The sequence below is a fragment of the Elaeis guineensis genome, chromosome 1 (genome assembly GCF_000442705.2).
Source record: "Elaeis guineensis isolate ETL-2024a chromosome 1, EG11, whole genome shotgun sequence".
Lineage (NCBI taxonomy): Eukaryota > Viridiplantae > Streptophyta > Magnoliopsida > Arecales > Arecaceae > Elaeis > Elaeis guineensis.
Window position 1 is genome coordinate 19305737 of NC_025993.2, and position 27865 is coordinate 19333601.

The window sequence follows — 27865 nt, forward strand, 5'->3', positions numbered from 1 at the left end:
AAATTGCTCTAACGGCTCTTTATCTGCCTAAATTGTTTTCTCTTGCTTCTAATGTCATAAAATGCTTTAAATGGTGAAAGAAATTGCAGATTAAATAGCAGATCAAACGTGAAATCAAAAAAGAAAAAAATGAGAGAGAGGATCCGAAATCTGCACGAAAAAGCCTGAGATCAACGAAATATCCAAAAAGAAAAAGAGAGAGGATCCACAATATACAAGAGAGATTGTGAAAGAGAAAAATAAGAGCGTTCAAAGAGAGGATCTTTCAAGCCTATTGTTCAACCTTGATCTAAAGATCTTCCAAAGCTTTCAAGAGATCTTCAATCAACAATCAACCTCTTCTCAAGCATTCGTTCAACCGTTCATCCATCTTGAGAAAATCCGAAAAGGGGTTCTTCATTTGAGTAAAGCTTTTATTGTTATATTCGCTCATTTAAAGGAGCTGTTATTGTATTAATCTGTGCTCAAAATTTTCTAACTCTTTGTGAGTTTTTGTTCTTGTTTTTGGAGGATTTTCAAAACAAGGAAAGGTTGATCTGAACCTGAAATCGGAGTGTTTTGGGTTTACTTGTATCCGGGAAATAAGTGATCTAGCTTGGGATAGCTAGTGTCGGAGTTTCCGACGTTTTGTATTCAGGTTGAATACAAGTATAGTGGATTGAAATTCCCAAGTAGGAGCTTGGGGAGTGGATGTAGGTGCAAGGTTAGCACCGAACCACTATAAATCCTTGTGTTTGTGGTGTGCTTTATCGCTTCACTTTATTTCTTTATTATATTCTTGCATTCCTGCTTTAGGTAATTAATATTGAATTAAAGTCTTTGTTTTGTTCTTCATAAGTAATCTGTTGGGCTTAAAATTTTTAGAAACCCAATTCACCCCCCCCCCTCTTGGGTTGCATAGCTGGGCAACAGGTGGCACTAGAAGGAGGGGGCGACATCGGGGTGGGCCAGCAGTAGAGAGGGTAGAGCTCGAATAGAGAGGAGAAAGAGAGAGAAGGGAAACCAAAATGCTGGCGTGAAATGAAGAAGAGGGGGCGGGAGCTGAGAAAAAGACATAACCTATGGTAGTGGTTTTAAAAACCACTACCATATGCTAACTATTGCAACAGTTATGCATAATCACTGTAATACGTGATCTATAGTAGCATAAGCATAACCGCTATAATAGACATATGGCAGCAGTTATGAATAACCGCTGCCATAAGTAGAATATAAATTTCATATTTTTCTCTGTATATGATATAATTTTAGAATTTAAAATTTATCTTCATCATTTATTATCTAAATAATTATTGTTAGAGTGTCATCATGAAAGATCGTATCGATTCGATAGCCCTAACTATATCAATCAATAAAATTTAATTTCGACGGTCTCGAACGATCGCATGATGATCTGATAGATAGAGACCATCGATGGATTCAAAAACTTACAACGATGATCTCGATGATGTTTGTATTATACTATCAAAATTTTACTTCAATTGAACATCATTATCATGGTCAATTTAATACAGGATGATTTCGATCGTTAAATAAAAAATGAGTAATCAAAAGGTCAAATGACATCTGATTATGAGATGATTTTTTAGATAAATAATCTTTGCTACTACTTTAATCATTTGTACGATGATGATCGTAAAATTCAAACCGTGCATATATGAACGGTCTAAAATTATATGTCTCTTGATACTCATTCTTAAAGTCCTTTAGTAATTATGCTTGTATTTTTGTAAGATCTGCTTAACGTGGACAGTTCATATAGACATGATTTAGATTTTATGATCACAACTGTATAAATAATTAAAGTAGTACAAAGATCATTTATCTAAAAAATCATCTTATAATCGGACGTCGTTTAGCCTTTTCATCACTTATTTTTTATTTAATGATCGAAATCATCCCATGCTAAATTGACCATAATAATGATGTTCGGTTGAAGTAAAATTTTTATAGTATGCTACAAACATTACTGAGATCATCGTTACAAGTTTTCGAATTTTTCGGTAATCTCTATCTACTAGATCATTATATGATCGTTCATGACTGTCGAAATCAAATTTTATTAATCGATATAGCTAGGGTTATCGAATCGAGATAGTCTTTTGTGACCACATTCTAACGATAATTATTTATATAATGAATAGTGAAGATGGACTTTAAATTTTAAAATTATATTATATTCAAAAAAAAATATAAAAAAAATTTATATTCAGCCTATATAGTAGCGGATGTACAAAACCACTGCTATAATCAGTTATAACAGGGGTTATTATTAACCGCTGCCATAAGTTTGACCTATAGCAGTGGTTACATCTAACCGTAGTCATAGATCAGAGATATGACAGCAGTTACTATAACCACTGCCATATGTCTAACCGCTGCTATATGTCGAACCTATAGAAGTGGTTACACATAACCGCTACTATAGATCGAACCTATGGCAGCAGTTATTTGTAACCGCTGCTATATTTCAAATCTATGGCCGCGGTTAGTCAACCACTACAATATCTAAAACCTATTCCAGTGGTTATTTGTAACCGCTACCATAGGTCGGGACTATGGCTGCGGTTACGTTTAACCGTTGTTATAGGTCAGGCTTATGGCAGCAATTATTTATAACCACTGCCATATGTCCAATATATGGTAGTGATTATGAATAATCGCTGCTATACTTGCTATGACAGCGATTTTTAAATCGTTGTCGTAGTAAGTGCTGTCATAAGCCTGTTCTGTAGTAGTGATTGCTCTAAAGTACCTACTCCTGCCAGTCAACATAGATTCTCAATTGACTCTTTTTTTATGTTCAAAGAATTTGCATACTTATCATCCAACATTACAATGACTCGAGAGATTTTATCACAAAGTGGTATGATGAGAGAGATCATCTGTATACAGTAACCTATTGGCTCTTGCAGATTCTCGCAGCACAAATAATTTCTTGGTCTTCCATATCTCAATATTTTGCTGTCAGCTATTTCCATTAAGATCGCTTACAGAACGAAGGTCACAGAAATCTTCATGCACAGAAATAAACTAGCCACTGATATAAGCTAGCATGGATAGAATAAAGTAAGGAATGACTGAATTACAGTAAGATGACAATGCCATTTAGCACAAGTGCAAATTAATAGCAGGCACCTAGAATAATATGACAAGGGTGCACGTGCCATGTATTTTGGAAAGTCCGCTAGTGCATGAACATACCATAATAAATCACTGTGATGCAAAAGGAAGCAAAGATGGGTTCTGTCATGGACCTTTCACCATCTATTTTTAAGTGCCCATAGAATATATTTTACATGAGAAAAAGTTCTTCACAGTCTAGACTGCGTGATCATGGACAAAATAGATGATCTTGATCATAACTGGAGATTCCAGTTTTATATGACTTGTTTACTCATTCTGATAAGATCAGGAACAATTCATGATACAGGCAGCTTATCAAAAATATTATAAGATTCAATTGGATTGACAATAAATTAATGTTTACATAAAAAGAAATACTAGTATCTTGAAATCCTTCTGTTTCTTCTTCATTTATTTATCCATGCAATTCCTTGAGCTTTTTCTTTTAATTTTTACTTATCAGATTGATGCTAAATTCCAAAACTATAAATATGTTTAAAAGTTTGTGGATTGAAAGATCCCCACAAGCGAGGCCTCTTTTGCTCATGGATACACAAAACACTTAGAATCCTTGCAATCCATACATGCTTGTCATGAACTATGCAATTCTTTCCAGGCTTCTTGTGCTTTGACTAATTTTGACGGTGTTTGCCAAGCATATCATAGAGCACCTCGGTATTAGACGAGCGGTAGAATTTTAGCCCAGACAAAGGCTTAGTGATTAGGACTTAATAATACTGGGGATACCTGGTCTGAGAATATAGAATTTAGGATATGTTTAGCTACAAAGAGCTGAACTTTAGAACGAGAGGGAATGAGTAACTTCTATTTCAGCAAATTAGTTGGAGAGAATTTTATTCTCATTTTAATTTTAAGATAAATAGGAATGTCTCAATTTCTCAAAATCAAATCCTTATTTATCTCTGATTTTAAATCTCATTCTAATTCTGACCATGAACCATATATATCATGAGATATGGTTATTTCCATTTCTATTTCAATCTATTCTGATTCTGATTCTAATTTAATTCCGATCGAGAACCGAACACAACCATCTAATTATCATAACTCAAGTAGATCAATATAAACCCCACTCATAGATCTAAAACAAAAACTAAAGTATGAATATGAAAAGAGATTCACATCAAAAAAGCATATTGAAATCTAATTCTCAAGGGCTGCAGTCTATCTAGGCCTCAGATGAGCTAGAAAATTAAATGTAGCCAATGAATTTATATAAAGGAAAGGGGCACATGTACATATCCCCTAATAATAACGTTGCTATGTAAAAAAAAAAAACAAAGAAAAAATATTATAATAATAAATGATTTATGTATCTACATTAAATTTTATTTCTCTTGCTCCATATATGGCAACTAGATAATGGGTCAGTAGTCAATCAACTTTGCATCAATGCATATGCATCAAAGACAAGAACAATTAATCCTGTCCACTGAAGGTTTTATCTTGGGCTTTATGTCAACAAATAAAGATCTCGTTAATTATATTCTCGTCACCAATTTGATTACATGAACTCATTCCTCCTGTATTCTTTGAGAGAAATACAGATCAATTAATATCCTACTCTCCTATGCAGCCATTTAGAACCAAAAATAGTCTCAACTTCCATAATTTTTACATTAAAAAATAAATTAATCAACAAATATCATGCTATAAAGTAGTAAAAACGTACGGATATCTGGCCTATGTCCTATTCTCGTTCAGTTCGAAAGCAGAGGCAAAAAGTATATTCCATAAATCCCATAATAAAAAGAAAAATAATCCCTTCCTCTCTCACGCGTATCACCCCGCCCTTGGCACCGGTCCACGCAAACGTCAAGTCGGGCATTACAGCGGGTGGCCAATTTGGGCCAAATTGCTCATCCTGGGCCCCACCTTAAATGGTTTATTCACCCCGTGGCGCCAAATCAAGAGGGAAAAGATGTAAAGTCTGTTCTATGCTACACAACTGATCGAAGACCAGGCCCGTCCCTCCCTCTTCCTCTCCAAAAGCCGAAGGCGGTCGAGACTCGAGAGAGGGAGAAGGGGAGAGAGTGAGATGGAGAAGTACAGAGGCGACCGCGACGGTGGCGGCGAAGTCGGCGGGAGGCACCCGAGGATGGCGTCGCGGTGGTCGTCCGCCGGGCCGGCTGAACAGCGCCACCGCTACCCCGACCACTCCCGCGGCGGAGGCGAGGGCTTCGCCGGCGGTCGCCACCACCCCTACCGAGGCTCTCAGGACTTCCCTCCCGGCGGCAGAGGAGGGTTCCGTGGGGGACCGGATGGCTTTGGCCACCAGATGCCGATGGCTGGTCCGCGGCGTGGCGGCGGCTTTTCCGGCAGAGGCGGCGGTTCCCCAGGTTCGTAAAGCTCCCTCCTTTTCTTGATTGATTTCCCTTCGCTGTTGCAGCTCTTTTTTGCTTTAGCGGTTTTGCCCTCATTGTTTCTGGGCATCGTTTGTGGTTTTTTTGGTTGGAAAATAAAGGAATCATGAGATACCTATCAGGTGAATAAGTTATAGCATGTGGTTCTACACAATGCGTGCATTAAAAATCGAGGCTTTCACCCTTTACTGTTGATGATATACCTATTGATGGAAAAAAAAATCCCCGTAGGGTTGATGATTTACCTCCCGAGGTGCAACGATTCGAGGGTTGTCTTCCCCTTTTAACATAACTAATGAAGAATTAGGGTTTCTAAATCGAATTTGAGCTGTATCTCAATCTCTTCTATGGAACTAAATTAAAGAGTTCGGTATTTCGGCGTCAGCTGATATGGAGGTGGCGGGGGAGAGACCGTTTTAAGTGCATTTTGGATGCCTGAGTTTAGTGAAGTGGTGATGCTTCCATGATGGATGGCATGGGATGAAGAGAGAGCAGGAGGAGGGAGGAGGGTGTGGCAGCTGGTGGTGATCCGCCAATCCCGAAATTTTTAGAGAAACCAGACATCACTTTACAGAAGACTTCGATAGTGGGTTTTGGAGCTGATCGTGACCTGTCAATCGTGAAATTTTGAAATCTGATATCAGGATACAGACGACTTTGGTGGCATAAAACTTGGAGAATTTTGGAGGCTCTTGTTGTGCCGCACCTCCATCTTCAATAGCTTTCTCTATTTCACTGTCACTACTTCCATAAGGGATAATGTGCGGACATGAGTTTCAAGCATCCAAACAGGGCATAAAAGTAGTCATGTTGTGGAATTGCTTTCAAGCATATGTGGTAGGGTGATGCTCTCTTTGTTCACCTCATGTGCATGTAATGTGGTTATTTGAGCTCTGGAACATAGCCATGAACTATCACATACCACAGTCTGCTTTTGGTCGTATGACTATTTGTGGTTTTATTACTGAATTCATTTTGCTTTGGTTCCAATATAGACCTGATTATGATTAATCCTGGGAAAATTTTGTCTTTATGGCAGAACTGACTAGAGTGACTAGGGTAGTATGAAAGATCTGAATTAGCTATGAAAATAAGAATTTGAAGAAATAAAATTTGACCTCAAAGGAATGTTTATTCTTATAGGAAGTTGTTTCATCATTAGTAGACCCATCACATTTTGCTAAATATGATCAAAAAGATATGAATCACTGCGATACTATTTATGAAAAATCAGCTTTGTTTATTATAGAAGTATGAATCACTAAAGTATCAAGTACCGACAAAAATGACAAAAACTAGTTCATCATTAGCAAATTTAATGCTTCCCTTGAATCTTTGAGAGTCTAGATTTCTAAAAGTAACATGAAAATTGATAACATTAACTTAAGTTTAATTTTGCAACACTTAAGAGCTAATCTATGATCCACATACAACATCCCCTTGTTCCAACTTAAAACATTGAAGAAGCATCCTTAATGAGTGTAGCTGCCCTTAGTTATGTCAACTTCAGATGGTAAATTTTGCCTTGGCCTAAACTTCATACCATGTGTGAGATAAGAATAGCAAAGATTAACGGGGAGGAAGGATGCAGGAAGGAGAAGAAGGGAAAATCAAATACTTAACATTTTAGCTCATCTGAGATACTACTATGGCGACCATCACCTGTATGGGCAAGTTTTCCTCTTGGCCTAGCTCTGCTAATGGCTTAAAATTTAATATTGAAGGTTGACTACTTAAAAGCCTTCAGGATGGCTGAAGAAAAGAGATAACCATGATGTGTGCAAGGAGGTTTCAAATATTAGTATGCCAAAAAAAAGAGCTCCTTCCTCCTGTGTGAAGTGGCAGCAGAGCAACTGGACTGACCCAATGCCATGCTTTTCCTTCACAAGACTTTGAAATCCTTTTCAGGCTATCTGTATTAAATGCCAAGCTGCACTACAAGAACTAACCCTATTGTGATGATGCATCAGTTAAAGATCATGCTTTAAAGGTTAGAGGTTTCAAGAAGCTCTTTCCAGCTTTACTGGACTCCATCATTGTCAGTTGCAGTTGCGTGAATTCATGCTTGAGGATATTTTGTTGAATTGGCATCTATAATTAGAGTATGGATAGCTAGATGATAATTTCTGCTATTTAGTCGACAGTCATTCTTTGAAATTGTTATGTGAAATTCATGTATACTGACATATAGAACTTTCAATTTAGTGGATATTCTTTGAGATTCTTTGAACTAGAAGCATTGTTAAGATATTCTTTTCTTACTGTGGAACTTGAAGGGATCCTGAATTTTTAGAACTCATAAAATTTAAGCGTACATTGTAAAAGTTGATCAGACATCCCAAGGAAGATATAAGATCTGTCAATATATTAATGGGAAGGATAGCTGTCATCTAGTTGATACTGTCATGTTTTATACACAATCATTGTCTAATGAGGTGATATTGACATAATTGGCCGCATAATGAGGAATATAAAATCCAGTATGTATCATTAAAAAACCATAATTCTTTCCCTCTTAAACAAACATTTACTTTATGAAGACATTTATCTCATATCTTGTTTTAAACTTTTTAAAATTTTGCCAGATAGTTTATTAGTATTTAGTTCAGACATAAAACATATTTTGAAATAAGCAAGTGACATGATTAGAATATGGATCCTCTAGTGTAGCCACATGTTCTTTTTTTCTTCCTCGCCATTGTTATTTGTCACTTATTTGGAGAAGGATCTTCATGACTTATTTTCCTTTTTATTATTATCAGATAATGCTGACAGGAGTAAGTTTGCCAAACTTTTTATTGGATCAGTGCCAAGGACTGCAACTGAAGAAGAGGTCAGTTGTTATTGCACTAGCACTAATTCCCCCCATATGGCTTGAGCATGCTACGTGCTTGCACCAACAATTATTTATAATGATCCACACTTTATGCCTGTCATCTTTTAAAACTTTGTTCTACTGTTAAATCTGTAAACTTCTATATAATTGAAATTTTCACTGGTACTGTTTTGTATATTTTTAGATTGTTCAAGTGATTGGTGGGAATTGCATGATCGCAATGTCAAAATGTTGAATAATTAAATAATGAAATTGTATGGCTTTTGGTGAAAACACAAAATAATAAGCATGGACAGGGATTTTAATATGCATGCATGAATGGATGTATCTGTATGTATGCAGGTATATACAGGTGTATGTGTATCTGTATGTGCACACACCTATAGTCCTAGCAGGCTTTTCTTTTGTTCTCTGTTCTGTTTTATCAAGTTTGGAATATCCATCTAAACACCTTCAAAAATTCAAAAAATTTTGGGCCATATTTGTCTTAAAGTGCATGTGCGAACCCTATGTTCTCGAGGAAATTGCAGACATATTTTGCTGAGATTCATGAATGATAAAGTCAATAGGCATATGCTTTTGCAATTAACTTGTTAAATCGTATGTCATTTGGAAATGGACAGAAAAACATGACCGAGAATCCCTATCCCTTGCAAAGTATGGATTGTTGCTCGAAATGCTTTTTATCCTTGTCAAATCAAGTAAACTCATGTTGTTTTTTATGTGTTCAGTTGATAAGAGTATGTTAGATGAGTAATTTTTTCTTGTTCAGATTGAGAAAAAGTGAAGATTACATGTAACATTAGATACATGTGTCCTTGTATATATCTTACATTTCAGGGATCTCTTCATACCTACTGTTTTCATCTTTTCTGGCATTTCGACTATACTGGTGACTACCCTAGTATAATTAAGGGCGAAAGGTGCCCTTGAGGTGCTAGGACTCATATCATGTGGGGCTATAGGTGCCACTAGTCGATTACTGGAGAAAGAAATGAGCTAATAAAGATCTTTGGTAAATTTATTAGAAATTAATTGTATATCTGTATCTAATTTGAAGGATAAACTTATCAGTAAGTTAATTATTCAAGCATATAAGCAAACTAAAAGGCTATAATTTAGATTAAAAACATTACTTCATACGAGTAATATAAAAAAGGAATTTGATTCACAAATTTCTATGAAACCATAAAATAGACTACTCATAAGTGTAACAATAAAACTGATACAACTGCATGGATAACTGCAGTAAAAGAAAGGATTTAGTTGCAAAACTTAGAACTAGAATTAGAGGAACAGAAGAAACAAATTAAAGAAAAAAGAATCTGTGAATCTGAAAAATGCATGGAGAAACCAGATATTGAAAAACAAAAAAGAAAAAAAAGGGAAAGGAGAAGGAAAAAAAAATAAAGAAGCAAGGCGGTGGTGGAGGCAGCACACCTTTTCTCCTTCTTGATTAGGCAAGTTGATTTTTCCCTCATCCATGCATATTTACATAAAGACCTCATTTGGCATCAAAACTCGTACCTGGATAATAAACACTGGGAGTGGACTTGGGCTGTTATTTTCAATTGTTTGAGATCTTTCGTAATGAAATGAAGCAGGATAGAATTGCATTCCATTTAAAATTTTAAGAAGCTTAATTCAAAAAGGGATATCTAAGAAGTTTCAAAGAAGAATGTTCCACTGAGGTGAATGCTGCAGCGCCTTTCACCTTGACTAAGGTGCTCACCTATGCGATGCTTGTTAAGGTCACTTCACTCACGTTATTTTAAGGTGTCTTGCCAGTGCTTTAGCTTGCTTGAGCACTGATGCACATGCTTGTCTCAACTGGGTTCTTCTTCTTTATATATATATGTAATGTCCCTCATTTAATATTGTTATTGATGATATAATACTATGCTTCTTTATTTTGCTTCAGATCCGACCTGTATTTGAGGAGCATGGAGATGTTATTGAAGTGGCTTTGATCAAGGACAAGAGAACTGGTCAACAACAAGGTATGTTCTAATGCTTCTTTTGATTTAATATGTTGGTACTTGTGTCTTTTTCAGGTCCTCTGAGGGGCTAACAGGAGCAATAAGGTCATTTTTCCTCAGTTTTTTGGACCATTGTCGAAATCATGTTGGTTTTTGGTTGGCAACCTTCCTACTTTGTCCTTTCTATGCATTCTGAAGAACTCAAGACTACAGAAATGATAAAAGTCATTTGCAAATAGCAGCGAAATTCTGGAATGCAAAATAATCTTTCTCCAGTGCCACTTAGTGCATCTTCGAATTTTTGACAGCGTTACCAAAGAGAGTCTCTGAACAATAATTAAGTCCTCAAAATTTTGTAGTAATAGCATGGTATTTAGTCCTGTGAAATTGTTGTACTGCAAGTGAAAGCGGAATGCCATGGATGTTTCTGAGTGGGATGTTAACCACCATAGCCAGAGTGTGGAAGATCTCAATGACCAGTATATTTCTCATCATCGAGGTTACCAGGGTTTCAATTCATGTCTTTGAAATGGAATTTCTACACCCAGATAATATTGTTGGATGGTTTGAGGTCATTAAACTATCATTGAGTTGATTAATTATGATTATGGATATGGTTGTTTTTGTCTCCACCTATTAGGCTCTTCTCTTATGTTGATGAAATTAAGATAAACTGAGGACATCAAGTATCTTTTGTATTAACATTTCAAAGTACGATGGTTTCGTCCATTTTTTTCCCTGTTAGGCATGTCTTGTGGATAACACATCTTGGAAAATGAAATAGATTAATGTGGTTTGTTGTGCATGTGATATTTTCTTTCTGGAGTTTGCATGGATGGTTGTTGCTTTATGTGCATTGCATTCACAACTTTAGTTGGAGACAGATCAATGGTGATTATATGTGCTTCTAATATCTTTGTTGGGCATGGATGGATTGTATTTCTATGCGATGTTCACTTGAGAGTCACAGTTATGCATATTTCGTCATAATTTCCTTCATTATGTGGATTGTGGAAAGTGATGGGTAAGGATATATGATATTTGATGATTAATATGTCTTATGTTGGCATTTTGATGAAAGATGACACATGGTGCTGGATTTGCTTGATGCAATCATCTTATAAAAAGAGCCAGTCCTGCTAAAGCTGCCTTTTACTCATAGAATGCTGTCTATATTGTGCAGAGGGATGTTTCTGGTTTTGTTTTGATTACTTTTTCTGTGAAATTGATGGTTTTGATTCATGAGTATCGTGTGTTGCAAATGATGATATAGGTGTTTGCGCATCCCTGTGGGTCAAATTCCAGTATTTTCCTCTCTTTATTCTTCCTCTCTCTCTATCTCTGGCCCACCCCATTCCCCGCCCCCTCTATTTTTGAGTAAATCTGCAAGGTCATTGTCCACAATTCCAAATTGCTAAATTAAATAAAATGCTTTACATATGAACAGATGAGTTGAGCTTAAACTAGTTCTTCCTTTTCATTAATAATTGCAAATAATGTTGCTACCTGAAAATTGGTCTGCCATAGCATGCATTTGTGATATTGTGTCAAATGCTTGACCATGGAGATGACATACATTGCATTATATGCCAACTTTAAGTTGGCTATCAATGTATTGTGAATGATTGCTTGCTCATGCAAATTCCATATGACACTCTTGTTAGTTAGTTTTGTTGTCTCTTGTTTTTGAGACTTTTTTGATTGGGAGATTTAGAATGAGATCCTGCACAGATTCTACTATGGGACATGGATAGTGTGACCTTTGCTTCATAGGTTGTTCATCGTTCCAGGGTTACTACAGTTTATTTGTTGCTACACCAGCATATAAAATGCTTTATTTTCTCACATAATTTCCTGTCAGTCAGTCCCATAATGAATATTAAATATACTTGTGAATAATTTTACAATGCATTAAAATTGCGACAGCAACAATTCATAAGCATACAGGAGAGCTTAACTGCTCGTTGATTTGATAGCTTTTCTAGACTATTGGTAATCATATTTTATACTTTGCCAGCTCCTGTCAAGTTGTCCAGCTTCCAGTTCACAAGTTGTATTCATGATTCGTGGGCAGGAATGTGATCTTCAGTTTCTCCAATTTATTAAAATTTATCTGGATATGCTTTGAGAAAAGAAACCTCTCAAGTGTTTATCAAAGGCCTTCTATGTTATCCTCATTGTTCCCGCACCTATATTTGTTCTACTGGCAATCGAGTTGCTTATTTCCTGTTTGTTTCATTTTTATCCCTGCGATCTGGTGCAATTTTGCTAATGGACGCATTGCATTGTCCGTTGAAGGTTCAGGAGGCCAATATCTTGGACATTGTATGCCTGGAATTTTAAGAAATGAAATTTTGTACAACTTCAAGTTATTGGCAATTCGAACTGTGGCTTGAGATAATACTATATTTTTGGACTCACATTATAAGAAATGATGATGCATTGCCATATTATTCAGATTTTCTATTGCTTTATTGTTATAGTTAATTCATGCCTAATAAGATCTTAGTCTCGTTGTATTCGAGAACAATTTGTTTTGGATCATCAGAATGGTCCAAGACATAGACAGGAACTGATTTAAAATTATTTGGCTTTATGTTGGGCATCACTGGTAATGCCATTACTTGTTATAAACTTTCACTGCCTCCAATACATCATTTACTTTGTCTTTGTTTTTGGGAAAACATTTAGTGTGTCTTTATGCCTTTCTATGTGTAGATTGCTAGATCAATGGAGCATGCATGCATGTATACACACACACACACAAACATTGGAGTTTTTTTCTATCAAACCTCACATATTATCAAAATATTAAGTTGATTTCTGGATTACATTGGTGCATTTTCTCATCCTTCCCCCAAAGTGACATTTTTCTTCTGGTTTTATATCATAAATTCTGTTTATTAGTGCTTTTTTCATTTTTGGCCAAGTTTGCATTCCATTCATAATCTCTAGTTATTTTGCAAGTTGATATTCGATAACACTGATGTTTATCTCAAGGATTTCTATTATGGCACATGTATGGCATAAAAACTTGTACATGGTCAAAGAGAACTTTGTATTTTATGTGTTACTAAGCTGATATCTGTAATACAGTCAGAGGAAATGATTAAAATATAAAATTGAATAGGAAATAGAGAACAAAAGCAACTTAGCATAAAGACAAAAAATTGCAGAAAAATAAAACATAAACATAAATGCAAAACAAGAATGAAAATGGAAAATTGAATAAAATAGAAAAAAAGTAAAATAAAAAAAATTTGATAGATGACTGTGATGTCATCAAGAATTGTCATATTTAGAATCACTTATTTACTTCTATGTATATATGAATTGTTTCAAAATACACTCTTTTTTTCCTTGTCTTACAGTTTTTTCATATCTTTCTGCTTACCCTACGAGAAAAAATCAAGGAAGAGAAGATAAATAACGAAACTTGGAACATTATCTGATCTTTATGGATCGCTACATCACCAATTTGGATGGAATAGAGAGGCATTTATTTTTGTGATAAGGCAAAAAATTGGTTGTGATAGATGTGAGCCTTCTATATTTTCGTTAATAAGAGATGTTAACCTAACTTGTTCAGGATAGCGAGGCATATAAACTTATGGTTATATGGGATATCAACCCACTTTGATCTGAATATAGGAGAGGCGAGTGCATCTATGGTAAGATGAGATATGACTGGAATAGACAGGATTTATCTATATTTGTGGTAGGCTGACATATTAACTGAAACTTAGTAAGGCATCTAATTTTAGTCACTATATCTTTTTCTTCCAATTTTGAATGTTTGTGCGACAATGAGAAGACTCAGGAGATGTCGCTTACCTTTTCTTTTTCTTTTTTTGGGTCAATAGTATTACATGCTTTTTTGATTGAATATTCTAAGTTCCAAAATTTTCATTTTTAACATACTATGCATCATGAAAATGTCTAATGTTCCGGAATTTTATTGATTCTTTTGGAAAACGTAACTTGTACATGTAATATATATGCATAATAGTTCATATCCTCATACATGTAACCACAAGAATAAATTACATTTTAGTTGATTATGGGAACACGAATCTAGCATTTCTTGGAATGTTTTGTCTTGCTGTTACTTTGGGAATCCAGGAGAAATTGCAATGAGTGAGGGTGCTTAGGGCATTTTCTTTTAGGGATGGAATTGAATAAGCAATCCTTCTCCACCGACACCTTTTGTGTGGTCCTATATATTGCTGATTCTACATGGTTTGTTATAACAACATATTTTTTTGTTGTGGTAAAAGATCTTAGCAAGCATCTAAAAAATTTTTATAAATGCTATATTTTATTGCCTGATAAGCACTACAATTAACAACATTTTTTGCATTCATAGGTATTGATATGTGAAATATTTAATACAGATAATATATAGTTTACTATTAGATAATTGTTTTTCAATTTTTCTTCATAATAAAATGTTTAATTGGTAAAATTATCTGTGAGACATAAATGCAGACGGGTGTATAGGATCCAATGACACCAGATGGACTGTTGATCTGACAATCCTCTCAGACATTGTCAGAGGATTGTCTAATGTCTTTTGCTTATACAATGGAACATGGAAGTTTCTACCCTGATAAAAAAATTGTCTTATCTAAGTCACTGAATTAATGTTATTGGTTGAACATGTTCCAATAAGTTACTGATCTTGTTAGTGGAAAAGATAAGGTGGTCCATTGAAATTGAGAATACAAAATCGATCATGATTGTGACTTGCACCTTATAAGGTAGTGATGAAGTAGACATTTAATGGATGGCATTGATGACCTGGGAAGCACAATGCATGGCAGGCCATATAAAATCTAGAATGATACACATTCTAAGACATGTGTCAAAGTTTCTAACACAAATTCCAAGCTCCATCATTTATGGGTTTAAAAGGGCAGATTTCTATTTGTTTAACTTATGAAACAACAGAATGAATGTTGATATGGATTTAAATTGTACAACATAAGGAATCTGTTGGCAGAGTTCTGAATTAGATGTGCATTTCTGGTATCTATGTATGAGCATCCACATGCATGTTCCTCTAAGCATAACATCCTGATAATTTTTGAGATAAATGGTAGGTGCGCCCCCTTCTTGGTTTGAACCATCTACCCAGATTTGCCTCCCATCACATGCACTGAGGTGGAGGGTGCTTATTAGTGGACTTAAGTCCAGTTAGCTGTGATGTGTTACAAGGTTCTTGGTTTCTGAGAATGAGGTGCTTAACTTCGATAGTATAATCAAAACTGAAAATATAGCATTCATTTTGACACTTTTTAGAAAAAAAATTGTGTTGTTCATAAACTTTCAATCTTGTTCGTTATCTAGTTGTTCATTGTTCTTCACTCTTATTTTAAGTAAAAGAAACTTACTGTAATCATGCTGTATGATCACTGCAAAAGATTTTCAAAGACACAGTGGATCAAGATGCAGAACCTTGACATATGCAGGTTGTTGTTTTGTAAAATATGCAACTTCAGAGGAGGCTGACAGAGCCATCAAAGCTTTGCATAATCAGTATACTTTGCCTGGGGTGGGTTTGCATCTGTTCTGTGTCCTGTACCCTCTCTGCAATATATTTCATCTGAGAGATTTATCTTTTTGTTTTTTTGTCAGGGATCAGGTCCTATTCAAGTAAGATATGCTGATGGGGAACGGGAACGCCTTGGTAATTACCTGAGCTGTTAGTTTTTTATTGCACTTCTTTGAGCTTGTAAATATTATTTATATATCAAGTCTAGGTGATAGGAAAGATTGTTAAGTATGTTAACGTGCAACTGCCCTCCCTATCTACATGCTTTCTATTCAATGTATGTGCAATGTTCTGAATATATGCCTGCATGCAGTGGTCCTTTTGTATATATTGTCGCTGTAGGTTTATCTACTAAAATTTAGTCATCATAAATCTAAATCAGAACTTGTAGAGTAGCTAGTTACAGTCCTTATTGGCTTAAGATTGTGTTTGTGTGGCTAAACATATGGAAAAAAGTTTTCAGTTAGTCATGAATTTAAGTCATTTTTGCATGAAAGTCGAGGTTCATTGCTGTGCAGGGTTAAGTTTTCAAATCAGAAATATTTTCATGTGAAAATAAACTCTGGCATCTAAAAATCTAAATTTAGCTTTCAAGACGTTAAATGCTTCATATGTAGAATTCTTTGGAATTGCTGATTGACCATTTGAGATGCCATCACAAATTATAGGTTAGCATATAGGTTTGTGGTCACAAATTGCTACAAGTTATTGATGGTGCTGGTTTCCTGTTACTGGTTCAATCCCTAGGTTAAGCATCCTTATTCTTGGGAGACATTACTGATCATTTCAAACACAATGGATTTGATTTACTTAATGCTTAATTGCATCCATGAAAAACTTCTGTAAAAGAAGTCATAAGATTACAGCTCTTATTGCAAGGACAAATAGAAGGTTATCGATATTTTTCCCACCACTAGTCAATAATGGGATAATCCAGTTGGTTATAAGATTCTGGTATCACTGTTCCCTCTCTCTCTCTCTCTCACACACACGCGCGCACACACACACGGAAGTGGATGTCAAAGTACATAGGCTCCTAAAAGTTAGACTCAGAAAGCATGCAATACGAGATATGGCAAATATGACATAGCGAACTTTATAACATATTTTACAGCAAATTGGCCTCAGTCATTATGTATTGAACAGAGGAAAGAGCTTTTGTAATGGTTGGATGATGGTAAAAAGTCATAGCAAAACCTGTAGCTACTTGTACTAAAAAACAAGTAAGTGTGATCCCCCCTAAACAATAAAATATGTTGACATGAGGAGGAACATATTTATTAGTTATATCATCCGCAATTGCCTGAATCTAGAGACAATAATTCAGTGAATGCTGTTGACTGTACTTAATTTACATGTATGTAGATGTTTATGTTGCTTGTACAAAAATATTTTCTTGTGATGCATGTTTGGATGACCGATAGCATTCCAGAAATATATTGCTTGTCTGTTATATTGTATCAGCACATGCTCCGATTCACTATTTGGAATTGTTTATGCTTTTTAGTCTGACCTCTTCCCCTATGTCAGGTGCAGTTGAGCACAAGTTGTTTGTTGGATCACTTAATAAGCAAGCCACAGAAATGGAAATTGAGGAAGTAAGCTTTTGTTTGCACAACATTTTCACGAGGAAGATGATATTGTAGCTCAACATATGTACATTTTTTAGTGTAGCAATTCTTTGTATTGGATTGGGCAATCCAGTAAATTTTGACTAAAGTTAAGTCTCTTCTTCTGTATTTTGTACATGCATATGCTGCATGCACATGGTCCCGATAAAGTGATACGGGCACTAAGGTTTCCACTGGCATTTCCTTCTTTTGGTTGATATTATTCCCATGCAAAAATAGGTCATTTAGACATCTTTAGCAAATTGCGAAATATGGCAATACAGAAAATCCTATGCTTGATAAAACATTTGAGCATGAAATGTTGCTTTCTACTTCTTGTCACATCCTTTAAGTGTTATATTTTGATGGCAGATATTTTCTCCATATGGTCATGTTGAAGATATCTACATTATGAGAGATGATAGGAAGCAAAGCCGTGGTGCGTCCTTTCACAGTATAAGTATATAAGCTTTCTTAAATATTTGTAACTTCTTGCTTCTTATTTTTATATTTAAATAATTTATGAAGGATGTGGCTTTGTGAAATTCTCAAATCGAGAGATGGCAGCAGCAGCTATAAATGGCCTTAATGGAACCTTCGTGATGAGGGTAAGCTAGCTTTTTATACCATGATGAAAAGGTACATTTCTTGAGCTTACGGACAGTGCCCAAATTTGTTTCATTTTCTGCTAGGGTTGCAATCAGCCATTGATTGTTCGGTTTGCTGATCCTAAAAGGCCTAGGCCTGGCGAGTCAAGGTCTCATATGCTTTCAAGATTATATTCTTTCTTATTTATTAACAATACTATTGTAAATTCACCTGTTTGTTTTCTATTTCAGGGGTGGTCCTGCATTTGGTGGCCCTGGTTTTGGTCCTCAACTGCAAGCACCAATAGGGGTCAGGTATGTTTTGAAACTTATGTGCTCCATTTTATAACTCTGAATTAGAAGGTGGGGGCATAACCAAAAGCTTCATGATGTGACATGGGAGATGGTGTGTTTTTTTGGTAGTGTTGACAGATATTGTTTGATATATCTGTATTTTTTTATATAAAAGAAAAGGCATAAGCTTCATGGTTTCCCGTAGTTTTTCCCCATGAATGTTGAGGATAATGAATTATATATGGAAAAATGTCAAGAAAAAGAAGCTAATTTAAATTCTTTGTTATAATTTCAACTCTGGAGTGTGACTTCACCTTCATCTGACCAATGCCAAGGGCAGCCTGGAAACCTTAGATATTTTGATCTAAAAAGGATACATTGACTCTCCTTTTGTTACAGCTGAATTAGACATGACTCTACCAAATTTTGGAAGGAGATACACACAAGGGGCAACATAAATAGCTGGAGTGCTCTCAGCTGTGAACTTACATCTAGAAATAATAATTTTACAATAGAGAGAGTTATCTTGCTGCTCTGAAATAGAGGTGTAGCTAACAGCTTATGTAAAACACATATTAAAAGAAAGAGATTGTGACAAGAAATTTAAGATTCCTGACATTTTACTGGTTTATGGCATTGCAGCCACCATCAAATACTCTCTGTTGAACGGTTATGTGCATAACACGTGTCACTACTAGTACTTTGAACCAAGAATGAATCTGCAGTTAAGTGTCAATCTTTGGTATACTAGAATTGTTCTCCACATGCAAGAGGATGAATTACATAAAATCTTTCTTGGGATCTACATAATTATGTTATAAAACTTGCATATAGCTTATGTTGTGCTCTGATATTCTCTCACACCATAATTTGATATGTTATTTTGCACACAATATGTATGCTTTTCTCTATTGTCTCTTGGCATCCAAGAAGGGTGAAACAGTGAATTGTCCATTTATAGATTTACTCCTTTGAGAAATGTCGAGCAGTGGTTGGAAGCATTGGCCTGGATCCCCTGTTATATTTTGTAAAACCTTTACCTGACCAAATCAGAACCTACAGTGCCAGTTGTTTTCTCATTGCCATGTTTCACAAGTGATCCATTTGCTTGTATGCAAAGCTGAATATTAAAAAAATATACTCATAAAGCATTACTTCCTTTCTCTTTAGTTATCTGTGACAAAAATGAACTTCAACCAATGAAGTAAAAGTTGCAAGATATACAAGTAATGCTTCAGACTTTGAAAGACTTTTAGTAGCCAAAAATTTTCCATCTAGGTGTCATGCACCTGCTCCAGACCCTGCTGGTGCGCTCTTTCTAATGTGATCAAGCCCCTTTTCATTCAAGTATCTTCCTTTGGATCTTTTCTGTTGCATTTTGTCAAAGTCAATCTTTTTCCAATTGTAATTACACCATTTATTGCTTCATCATTCTTTCAGCCGTTATATGATGCAATTCTTAAAATTACAATCATTGAGTAGTTTTTATAATTTTTTTAGTCCACTGTCACTTCTCCATTCTAAATTTTGAGAGCTCACCAAAGTTCACACTGCACTTGCTCTTGACTTAGAGAACTGTTGTGGTGCTCATACTTCTGATGCTAAACACTATTTGCCATGCCCATTGTGGTACTTTTTATTCCTTATATATGCCCTTAAAACTTTTTGAAAGACAATTATTTAAAAGGCTTAAGGCTTGCTTACCTCACCTCAACTTGAGGTTCACCGAACCACCTTGAACTAGGGGCCGGACAGCTAGACGGTCCAGCAGTTTTGGGTATGCCGAACTGCACTGACGGTTAATCAGTGTGGTTCGGACATTTGATTCGGAATTCCGGAGAAAATGGAGCGAGAGAGAAGAAAAGAGAGTACGAGAGAGAGAGGAGGGGAGAGAAGGAAAGCAAAAGGCCGACGGTGGCCTCTCGAGGCTGTCAGAGGGCTGCTGAGGTCTCCGAATTTTCGCGATCCTCTGCGAGATATGAGAAGAGAGAGAGAGATAGAAAGAGGGGAAAGAAGAGAAGAATAGGGAGGAGAAGGTGGCGGGGAGGCCGCTGGTAGCCCAAAACAGCTAGTAGCGGTTGCGGGTTTGAAATAGGGGCGAAACCCCTGTTTTGTTGTATATTTTAAAAAACATGATATACAGTGAAGCTGGCAATGGGTTTGTCGAATTTACTTAAAATAAGGGCTTCGCCTCTATTTCAAATATGTGGCGGCTGTAGGCTATTTTGGACCATTCGATGGCCATGACGACCATCTAGTGGCTACCGGGTGGCCCTCCGACGATCTCCCCGCCACCTTCCCCTCCCTTCTCTCCCTTCTCCCTTTCTCTCTGCTCTCATTTTCTCTGGTGGAGGACCGTGATCCCGAGAGGCCTCAGTGGCTACCGCTGGCATCTCCACTGGCCTTTCCCTCCCTCCCCCCTTCTCTCTTTTTCTTTCGAGTTCATCTCTTGTTTTCATGTTATTTTGGGTCTGGTATGGTCCAATACAGAGGCGTACTGACTTGTATCGTTGGTCAGCCGGCGTGTGGTCTGATTTCGAGTTGGTGATCCTTGCTTGAGGCACTTGGGAAGATGCATGGAGCAAGGATTGGATACTTGGTTGTAGTTTTTGTTCAAGTCCAAAGCGGAACTCTTTGGGTGGTTTGTCAACTTGGGCTCAGGCTTTGTTGTCTTTAATTAGAAAGATGTGTACAACAATATTTACAGAAAAATATAAAAATATTGAAGAACTCAGCGATGAAGGAAGAAATTAAAGAAAATAAAAGCAATACAAGTTAAACAAAATGATTTGCTGATTATTTTTGCGATTAGTATTTTGTTTGAGCCTAATTTTAGTAGCTTTTGTTGGAATTTTGGGTTTGGTGTATGCATATATATTTCAAAATTTTTATTTTCTAAACACCGCAGTGGAGAATAAGATTAAAATATTTTTAATCTGAATTTTGCACACATAAAAATATAAAACCATATGGATCTATTTCATATGCTAAAATTGATATATGCTGAATTTCAAATTGTGATCAAATCACATACCTATTTCGCAATATTTTTCTTCAAAATTGAATCTGGAAGAGATGAGGCTCTCTGTTAGCCGCACAAGTGTTCGGCCTCTACGAGTATCCACTCGGGATCAGCTTGGAACAGCCCTCTATAATTTGAATTTTGATTCTTCAAAATTCAGCCTACTGAATCTGAACGAAGTTTGGATCGTAATCAACACTTGATCTTTCTCCTTGATCTTCTTTTTCTCCTTTTCTCTAGAGTTTCTCCTTGCTATGTGCTGCTATCAGATGCTAGAAACCAGCAAGGAAGAGGCACCCAAACTTCTTTGGGCATGGAACTCCTTGGGACACGCGTCCCAAGGAAGGAGTGTATAGAACACCCAAGAGAAAAGAAAGGGAGAGGAAGAGAGGGCGTGGGGAGAGCCTTTGGGTGTGAGGAGCTGCTGATTTTGATGCTCTAGGGACCTTAGGGGAGGTCCCTTTAAATAGGCATAAAGATTGAATCCTATTTAATCTCATAATACAAGTCCTATTTGCATTAGGATTTCTATTAACTTAAATTATCCAACTTACATTAGGAAGCCCATTAGGCGTCAATTATTGGAGCTCTTGCACCCATAATTAGACACCCTCTTTTTCATCCAAGAGATACCCCATATGAAAATCAAAGGTCCTCTAATTAATGGACACGTCCAAATTGATCAAATCAAAGTAGCACCCCATAATAACTATCAAGGAGATTCATAAGGGACTTGCACCCTTAATTTATGTGATCCATAACCTTAGACATCCAACAATTCGAGTCTCATAGTAATTAGCAGGTGATTAAGTTAGAATTAGCTTATCAAATAAGTAATCCTAACGGAAAGAGAAATTGGATCCAATCATGTGCTAACAAGGTTACCATGAACCCAATGGGTTTTTTTAAACTCAATTGACACTTCATAAGCTCAATTACTTATTCCAGATCTAATCTTTTTGTTGTGTGACCTTATAGATTCAATTCTATCTGGTAGTGAGATATATAATGATCTCTATCATTGTATCATTGAAACTCTTTTCAATGGGTCGGAACAATTTCACTCTCAATAATGATTGTCGATCCGGAACAACCTTAGTGAGCTCTCACAATCTATCAATGACATCTAGCAGTATGTAGTGGCAATCCAGTAGAACTGAAATGGACCTCTAGGTGTAGTTAACGTGTGATTTAGTCCTTCTATCGTGAATCCCGACTAGATGGCAGATCATGGATAAATCGTCAAACCTCAACATCAGTCATATGATAGATTGATTAGCTCAAGTTCAGTTGTGACTTCTATGAAAATTCTTTTCCATCAATCACACTGCTGTGGCCAGACTTTTGGACTTAATCTCTCAAATTCCACAGGACTACTTTTCTCTATCAAGGTCGATAGATCCTATCTTGATGCGCATCCCACTTCTACAGTGGACCAACTGTCGCCAACATCCACTACAAGGGCTTAGTGAGATCCATATTTATGTATCAGTCAAATTCCAGCAGCCTCACTGCGAGTAGCAGTACCATCTCAAGTCAAAGGATCAGTCACACAACTATAGCATCGAGATAATCACTGACGATCGAATAGAAATCCAAGTGATCTCTCGTATGGTCATGTTCAGTGTTAGTTCTCTAACAACCACCCGCACTTGTCGTCCTGTGTCTCTACATAGTAGACTAGAGATCCATTTTTTTCGAAGGAAGTAATTTGTGCGCTAGTCTGTCCGGATCCATCATCGTCCTCATGATGATCATATGATCGGGAGTATTTAGGAATGAAATACATGTTTCTAATTCTCAATACTTTGAGAATATATATCGAAGCTAATTTCATGGATGATTCAAGGACACATTACATTTGAATAAAAAAAAATTTATCATTTTATTGATCATATCAATATATTAAGTACAAATTTGTGTCTTGGATATATTACAATGTGTCAGCCATATTGGCTTGTAGGACATACATCTAACAATCTCTTACTTGGATTAAAGTCAATTGGTCACAAATCTAAGTCCCTTCTTTTCAAGGTGGACTTTCATCTTTTGATTGGCTCAACTGCTTAGTCAGTTGGTCTGTCACGTTATTCGCGGAGTCTACTCTTCGCACCTCGATATGAGGTAGTCGCGTACACTGCTGCTCTATGTGTTTGAACTTCTGGTGAGATCTTGGGCTCCTTAGCAAGGGCTATAGTGTTATTGTCTTTGTAATACTGTGTCATGGCATGACATTCAATTCTACAACTAATATTAGAGGCAGAATTCATCATACACATCTACAGCATATTCAGCCTCCATTGATCGTATATTCAGAACTCTTCTAATATATCGAACAAGAATACACCTTCGAATCGCAAGTCAGAATTACCTCCAAAGATCAAGAACAGATCCTTAGTCCTTAAGTACTTAAGGATGTTCTTTACAGCTATCCAGTATTCCTCATCTGGATTCGATTGATACCTGCTCGTGACACTCACGGCAAGGGTAATATCAGGTCGAGTACATAGCATGACATACATGAGGCTTCCTATTGTCGAAGCATAAGGAATCCTATTTATGCACTGAATCTCCTCAGATGTAGTCGGACACATTGTCTTGGAGAGACGAATACCATGCTTAAGAGATAAAAGATTTCTCTTGAAGTTTTTCATGCTGAACTTCTTCAGCACCTTCTCTATGTACAGTTTTTGTGATAGGCCAAGCATCCGTTTAGATCTATCTTTATAGACTTATTCCGAGAATATAGGATGCTTCTCCTAGGTCTTTCATGGAGAATTTTTTGGACAACCATCTTTTGATCGTGGTCAGCATGGGAATATCATTCCCAATAAGGAGAATGTCATCCAATAGGTACAATACCTTCAGGTGGATCCACTAAACTCCAGATTTGGTTCGAGTGCATCGAGTCAATTTTTGACTTCATAGTATCTAATCATTTCTCAGAATCGATGTCAGACATCGCTTCGTCAAAAGTATTGGGATCATCACCATGACCCCTATCTCCCATAAAGAATATTTTTTTTACTTCCTCCGTAAATATACCTATGTACTTTTCAGGAGGTCGGGAGATCCTGCTAGATCTACGAGGTGGTAGAGGAACATCAACTACTAGCTCATGGACTACGAATTTCTGAGGATCTATAGCTTTAGACTCTTCAGAGACCTTCTCTTCGAGTTCCACTAACCTCCCACTACCGTCATCTTGGATAAACTGTTTTTTTAGGAACACAACTCACAATCACATTGTGATCTTGTGGAAAGTAGTAGTATCCCATGGATTCTTTTGGGTATCCTATAAAGCGAGCTATAATAGATTTATCCTTCAATTTTTTCTCCGTCTTTTGACATAGATCGGACATCCCCAAGTCTTAAGATAATCTAGACTCGACTTCTTACCGAACCATATCTCATACGGTGTAGTAGGAACAGACTTTGAAGGAACCTTATTCAACAAGTGAATGGCAGTTAACAAGGCATGTCTCCAAAAAAATAAAGGTAGATCGGTGAAGCTCATCATGGACCTGATCATATCCAACAGGATCCTGTTCCTCCTTTCGGATATCCCGTTAAGTTGAGGTGTTCCAGGAGGGGTCCACTGAGAGACTATGCCGTTGTCCTTAAGATATTCCAGAAAATTCCGACTAAAATATTTACCTCGATCAGATCGAAGAACCTTAATGGGTTTATTCGTCTGCTTCTCTATTTCATGTCTGAATTCTTTGAACTTTTCAAAGGCCTCAAACATGTGTTTCATTAGAAACACATCCGTACCTAGACAAATCATCGATAAAGGTAATGAAGTAGGTGTAACCATTCCTGGCCTGCACATCAAATGGCTCACACACGTCGGCGTGTACCAGGGCAAGTAGCTCTGTAGCCCTTTTCCCATGTCTTACAATGGGCAACTTGGCCATCTTTCCTCGAAGGCAGGATTCGCAAGCTGGATACGGCTTTGGGATAAGAGAGCCAAGGATTCCATCTTTCTCCAGTCTGTTTATCTTGTCTTCTCCAATATGGCCTAGTCTATAGTGCCACAAGTACTTCTAGTTAATTTCATCTCTGGGTCTCTTTTGGCTTACGGCACTCACTATTTGCTCGTTTAGGCTCACATTCGCATCAACATGCAAGTGATAAAGACTGTCAATTAAAATACCCCGTGCAATCAATTTATTTCGTAAATAAATGGAACAAAAATCTTTATTGAAACAAATTTCAAAACCTTCCTGTGCTAGCACAGACATGGAAATTAAATTCTGATTAGCTACAGAAACATAATAACAGTCTTTCAAATCTAATCTAACGCCAGACGGTGATCGAAGAGGGTAAGTGCCAACGGTCTCTGCAGCAATCTTTGTTCCATTGCCGATCCGAAGGATCATGTTATCTTCTCTTAACCTTCTACTTTCTATCAGACCTTGCATTGAGGTACATATATGAGCACTCGAGTCAGAGTCTAATACCCAACTAAAAGTAGAAGAAACCGTAAGGTTAAATTCAATTATGAGCATACCTTCAGAAGGTTTGTCATCCTTTTTGATCTTTAGGCTCTCCAGGTATTTCGGATAATTCCTCCTCCAGTGGCCTTCAGCATGACAATGGAAACACTTTCTCTTTGCTTCAACCGTCTTAGGACCATCCTTCTTTGGCTTGTTCTCTCTCTTCTGTTTCTTTGCGGATTTAGCTTTCTTCCTTTCAACAGACTTTCTTTTGAAAGAAGAAGTCCGCTCCACAGCGAGAACAATGTCCCTTGAACTCTTCAAGGTATCCTCCGTAGTGACCAACATGTTGACTAGTTTGAGAATAGTGCAGTCAAGTTTGTTCATATAAAAATTCATGATGAATTGACTATTTGAACCAGTAAGGGATTGAAAGATCAGATCCATCTGCAATTCCTTTTGTATTTCTAGCCCGAGCTTTCCAAGCTCCTCAATGTTCTTGATCACTGTTATACGGTACTCATGGACAGACTGCTCATCGCGCATCTTCAGGTTAAAGAGTCTTTTGGACACTTTGAAACATGTAGTATGGCTTTACTCATCATACAATTCTTGCAGGTGAGTGATCATAGTCCGGACAGTGGGCATATGCTCGTGCTGGCTTTGCAACTCGTTTGACATGGACGTCAGTACATAACACTTGGTCCGATTGTCTTCATCTGTCCACTTCTCGAAAGCAACTCTCTGCTCAGCAGTAGGATGGTTTGGTAACACAACGGGATCTTGATCAAGCACATGGCTTAATTTTTCTGAGGTCAGGACAATCCTGAGGTTTCTGAGCTAGCCTTTGTAATTATTACCAGTCAAACGATTGATTTCAAGGATGCGAGATAGAGGGTTTGAGGCTGACATGATGATTTAACTATAAGAGTAGAGATTCAAGTTAGATTTTTGTACTTAATATTTTAATTTGCTTATAGGGACTTTAAGATGCAAATAATGACTCACACTAATTTTTCGGTCCTTCTACTCCCTTGGAAGAAAATGAAAATCCTAACGCGATAAAAGATTCTTAGTGGGTGCTGCGGTCTCACCGATGACATGCATCTCACCTAACAGTTATTGATAACATGCACACCGATTTGTAGGCGACTCTTTGTCCAGATGCTTCACTAAGCATGTTGCAGCCATTTGGTCTCTAAGTCATGTGGGCTCATCTAACAGTTATTGCCCACACTTCTTAGTTAAGCCCGACCCACTGTTCGCAAGCAGGTGCAAGGCCGTCATTGGGTCCCTCACCTAACAGTTATTGGGTCCAACCTTATCCCTACCTTAGAGCAACTCTTTGCTAATAGAGTGGTTGCGTGTTTCCGATGCACTGAACCATTGTGACCAGTCGAGAACAATCAATGCTGGTAACACATCCGCACATCTACAATGGTGGAAACTTACGGATTTAATATTTGTGGAGAGGTTTGGGTTTAGATCTCATCTAATCAGTCATCGTATAACCGATCTAAGTGGCATGGGCTAAATCAGATTGCTAAGCAATCTAATTCAAGTCCCAATCTTTCAAATTGGCCAGGTAAGTGGAGATCGGTGGGGTCCCCCTGTTGTTTTCCTAAGACACCAATAAATTGGTCAGGTCGGCTAAAGGAACCAATTAAATAATCACATCTCATTAATTTGCCTTAAACACCAATAGGTCGATTGAACATAATTGGTTAGCTCAAGCAAATCAGGCTCAAACCAACGAGCCAAATTAGGTCCTTAGGTTGATCGATTCTACATATGGGATTCAATCGATTTGATCAACAATAATTGTATGATCATTAACTTAATTGATCTGACTCTTATCAACACTTGACTTGGTTTGATCAATTACTTAATCGAATTAGACCCATATGACTCAAATCAAAAACATTAAATGCAATCCTATTACATGACCTAATTTATGATTTTTCCATGACAAAAATTCTCATGCACAAACACAAATTTCAGATTCTAAAATCATATTTCAAATTTAAATTCATT

At 36.8% G+C, this 27865-nt stretch overlaps 1 protein-coding gene across 3 annotated transcripts in view; it reads left to right on the forward strand.

Annotated features, from left to right (window-relative positions):
* The first annotated feature begins 5108 nt into the window (after nucleotides 1–5108).
* Nucleotides 5109–27865, forward strand: part of LOC105035061 (flowering time control protein FCA) — a 31492-nt gene continuing 8735 nt past the window's right edge. Inside the window, exons 1-10 of one of the 3 annotated variants that reach the window (XM_029261819.2) lie at nucleotides 5109–5486; nucleotides 8273–8343; nucleotides 10268–10346; nucleotides 15749–15879; nucleotides 15963–16014; nucleotides 17416–17477; nucleotides 17862–17928; nucleotides 18018–18097; nucleotides 18182–18246; nucleotides 18329–18391. In XM_029261819.2, the coding sequence (XP_029117652.1) occupies nucleotides 5186–5486; nucleotides 8273–8343; nucleotides 10268–10346; nucleotides 15749–15879; nucleotides 15963–16014; nucleotides 17416–17477; nucleotides 17862–17928; nucleotides 18018–18097; nucleotides 18182–18246; nucleotides 18329–18391 (971 nt within the window). In that variant the 5' untranslated portion in view covers nucleotides 5109–5185. Of the gene's footprint in view, nucleotides 5487–8272; nucleotides 8344–10267; nucleotides 10347–15748; nucleotides 15880–15962; nucleotides 16015–17409; nucleotides 17478–17861; nucleotides 17929–18017; nucleotides 18098–18181; nucleotides 18247–18328; nucleotides 18392–27865 lie in introns of all 3 variants that reach the window. The other 2 variants (XM_019847197.3, XM_010910457.4) reach the window with 2 other exon arrangements.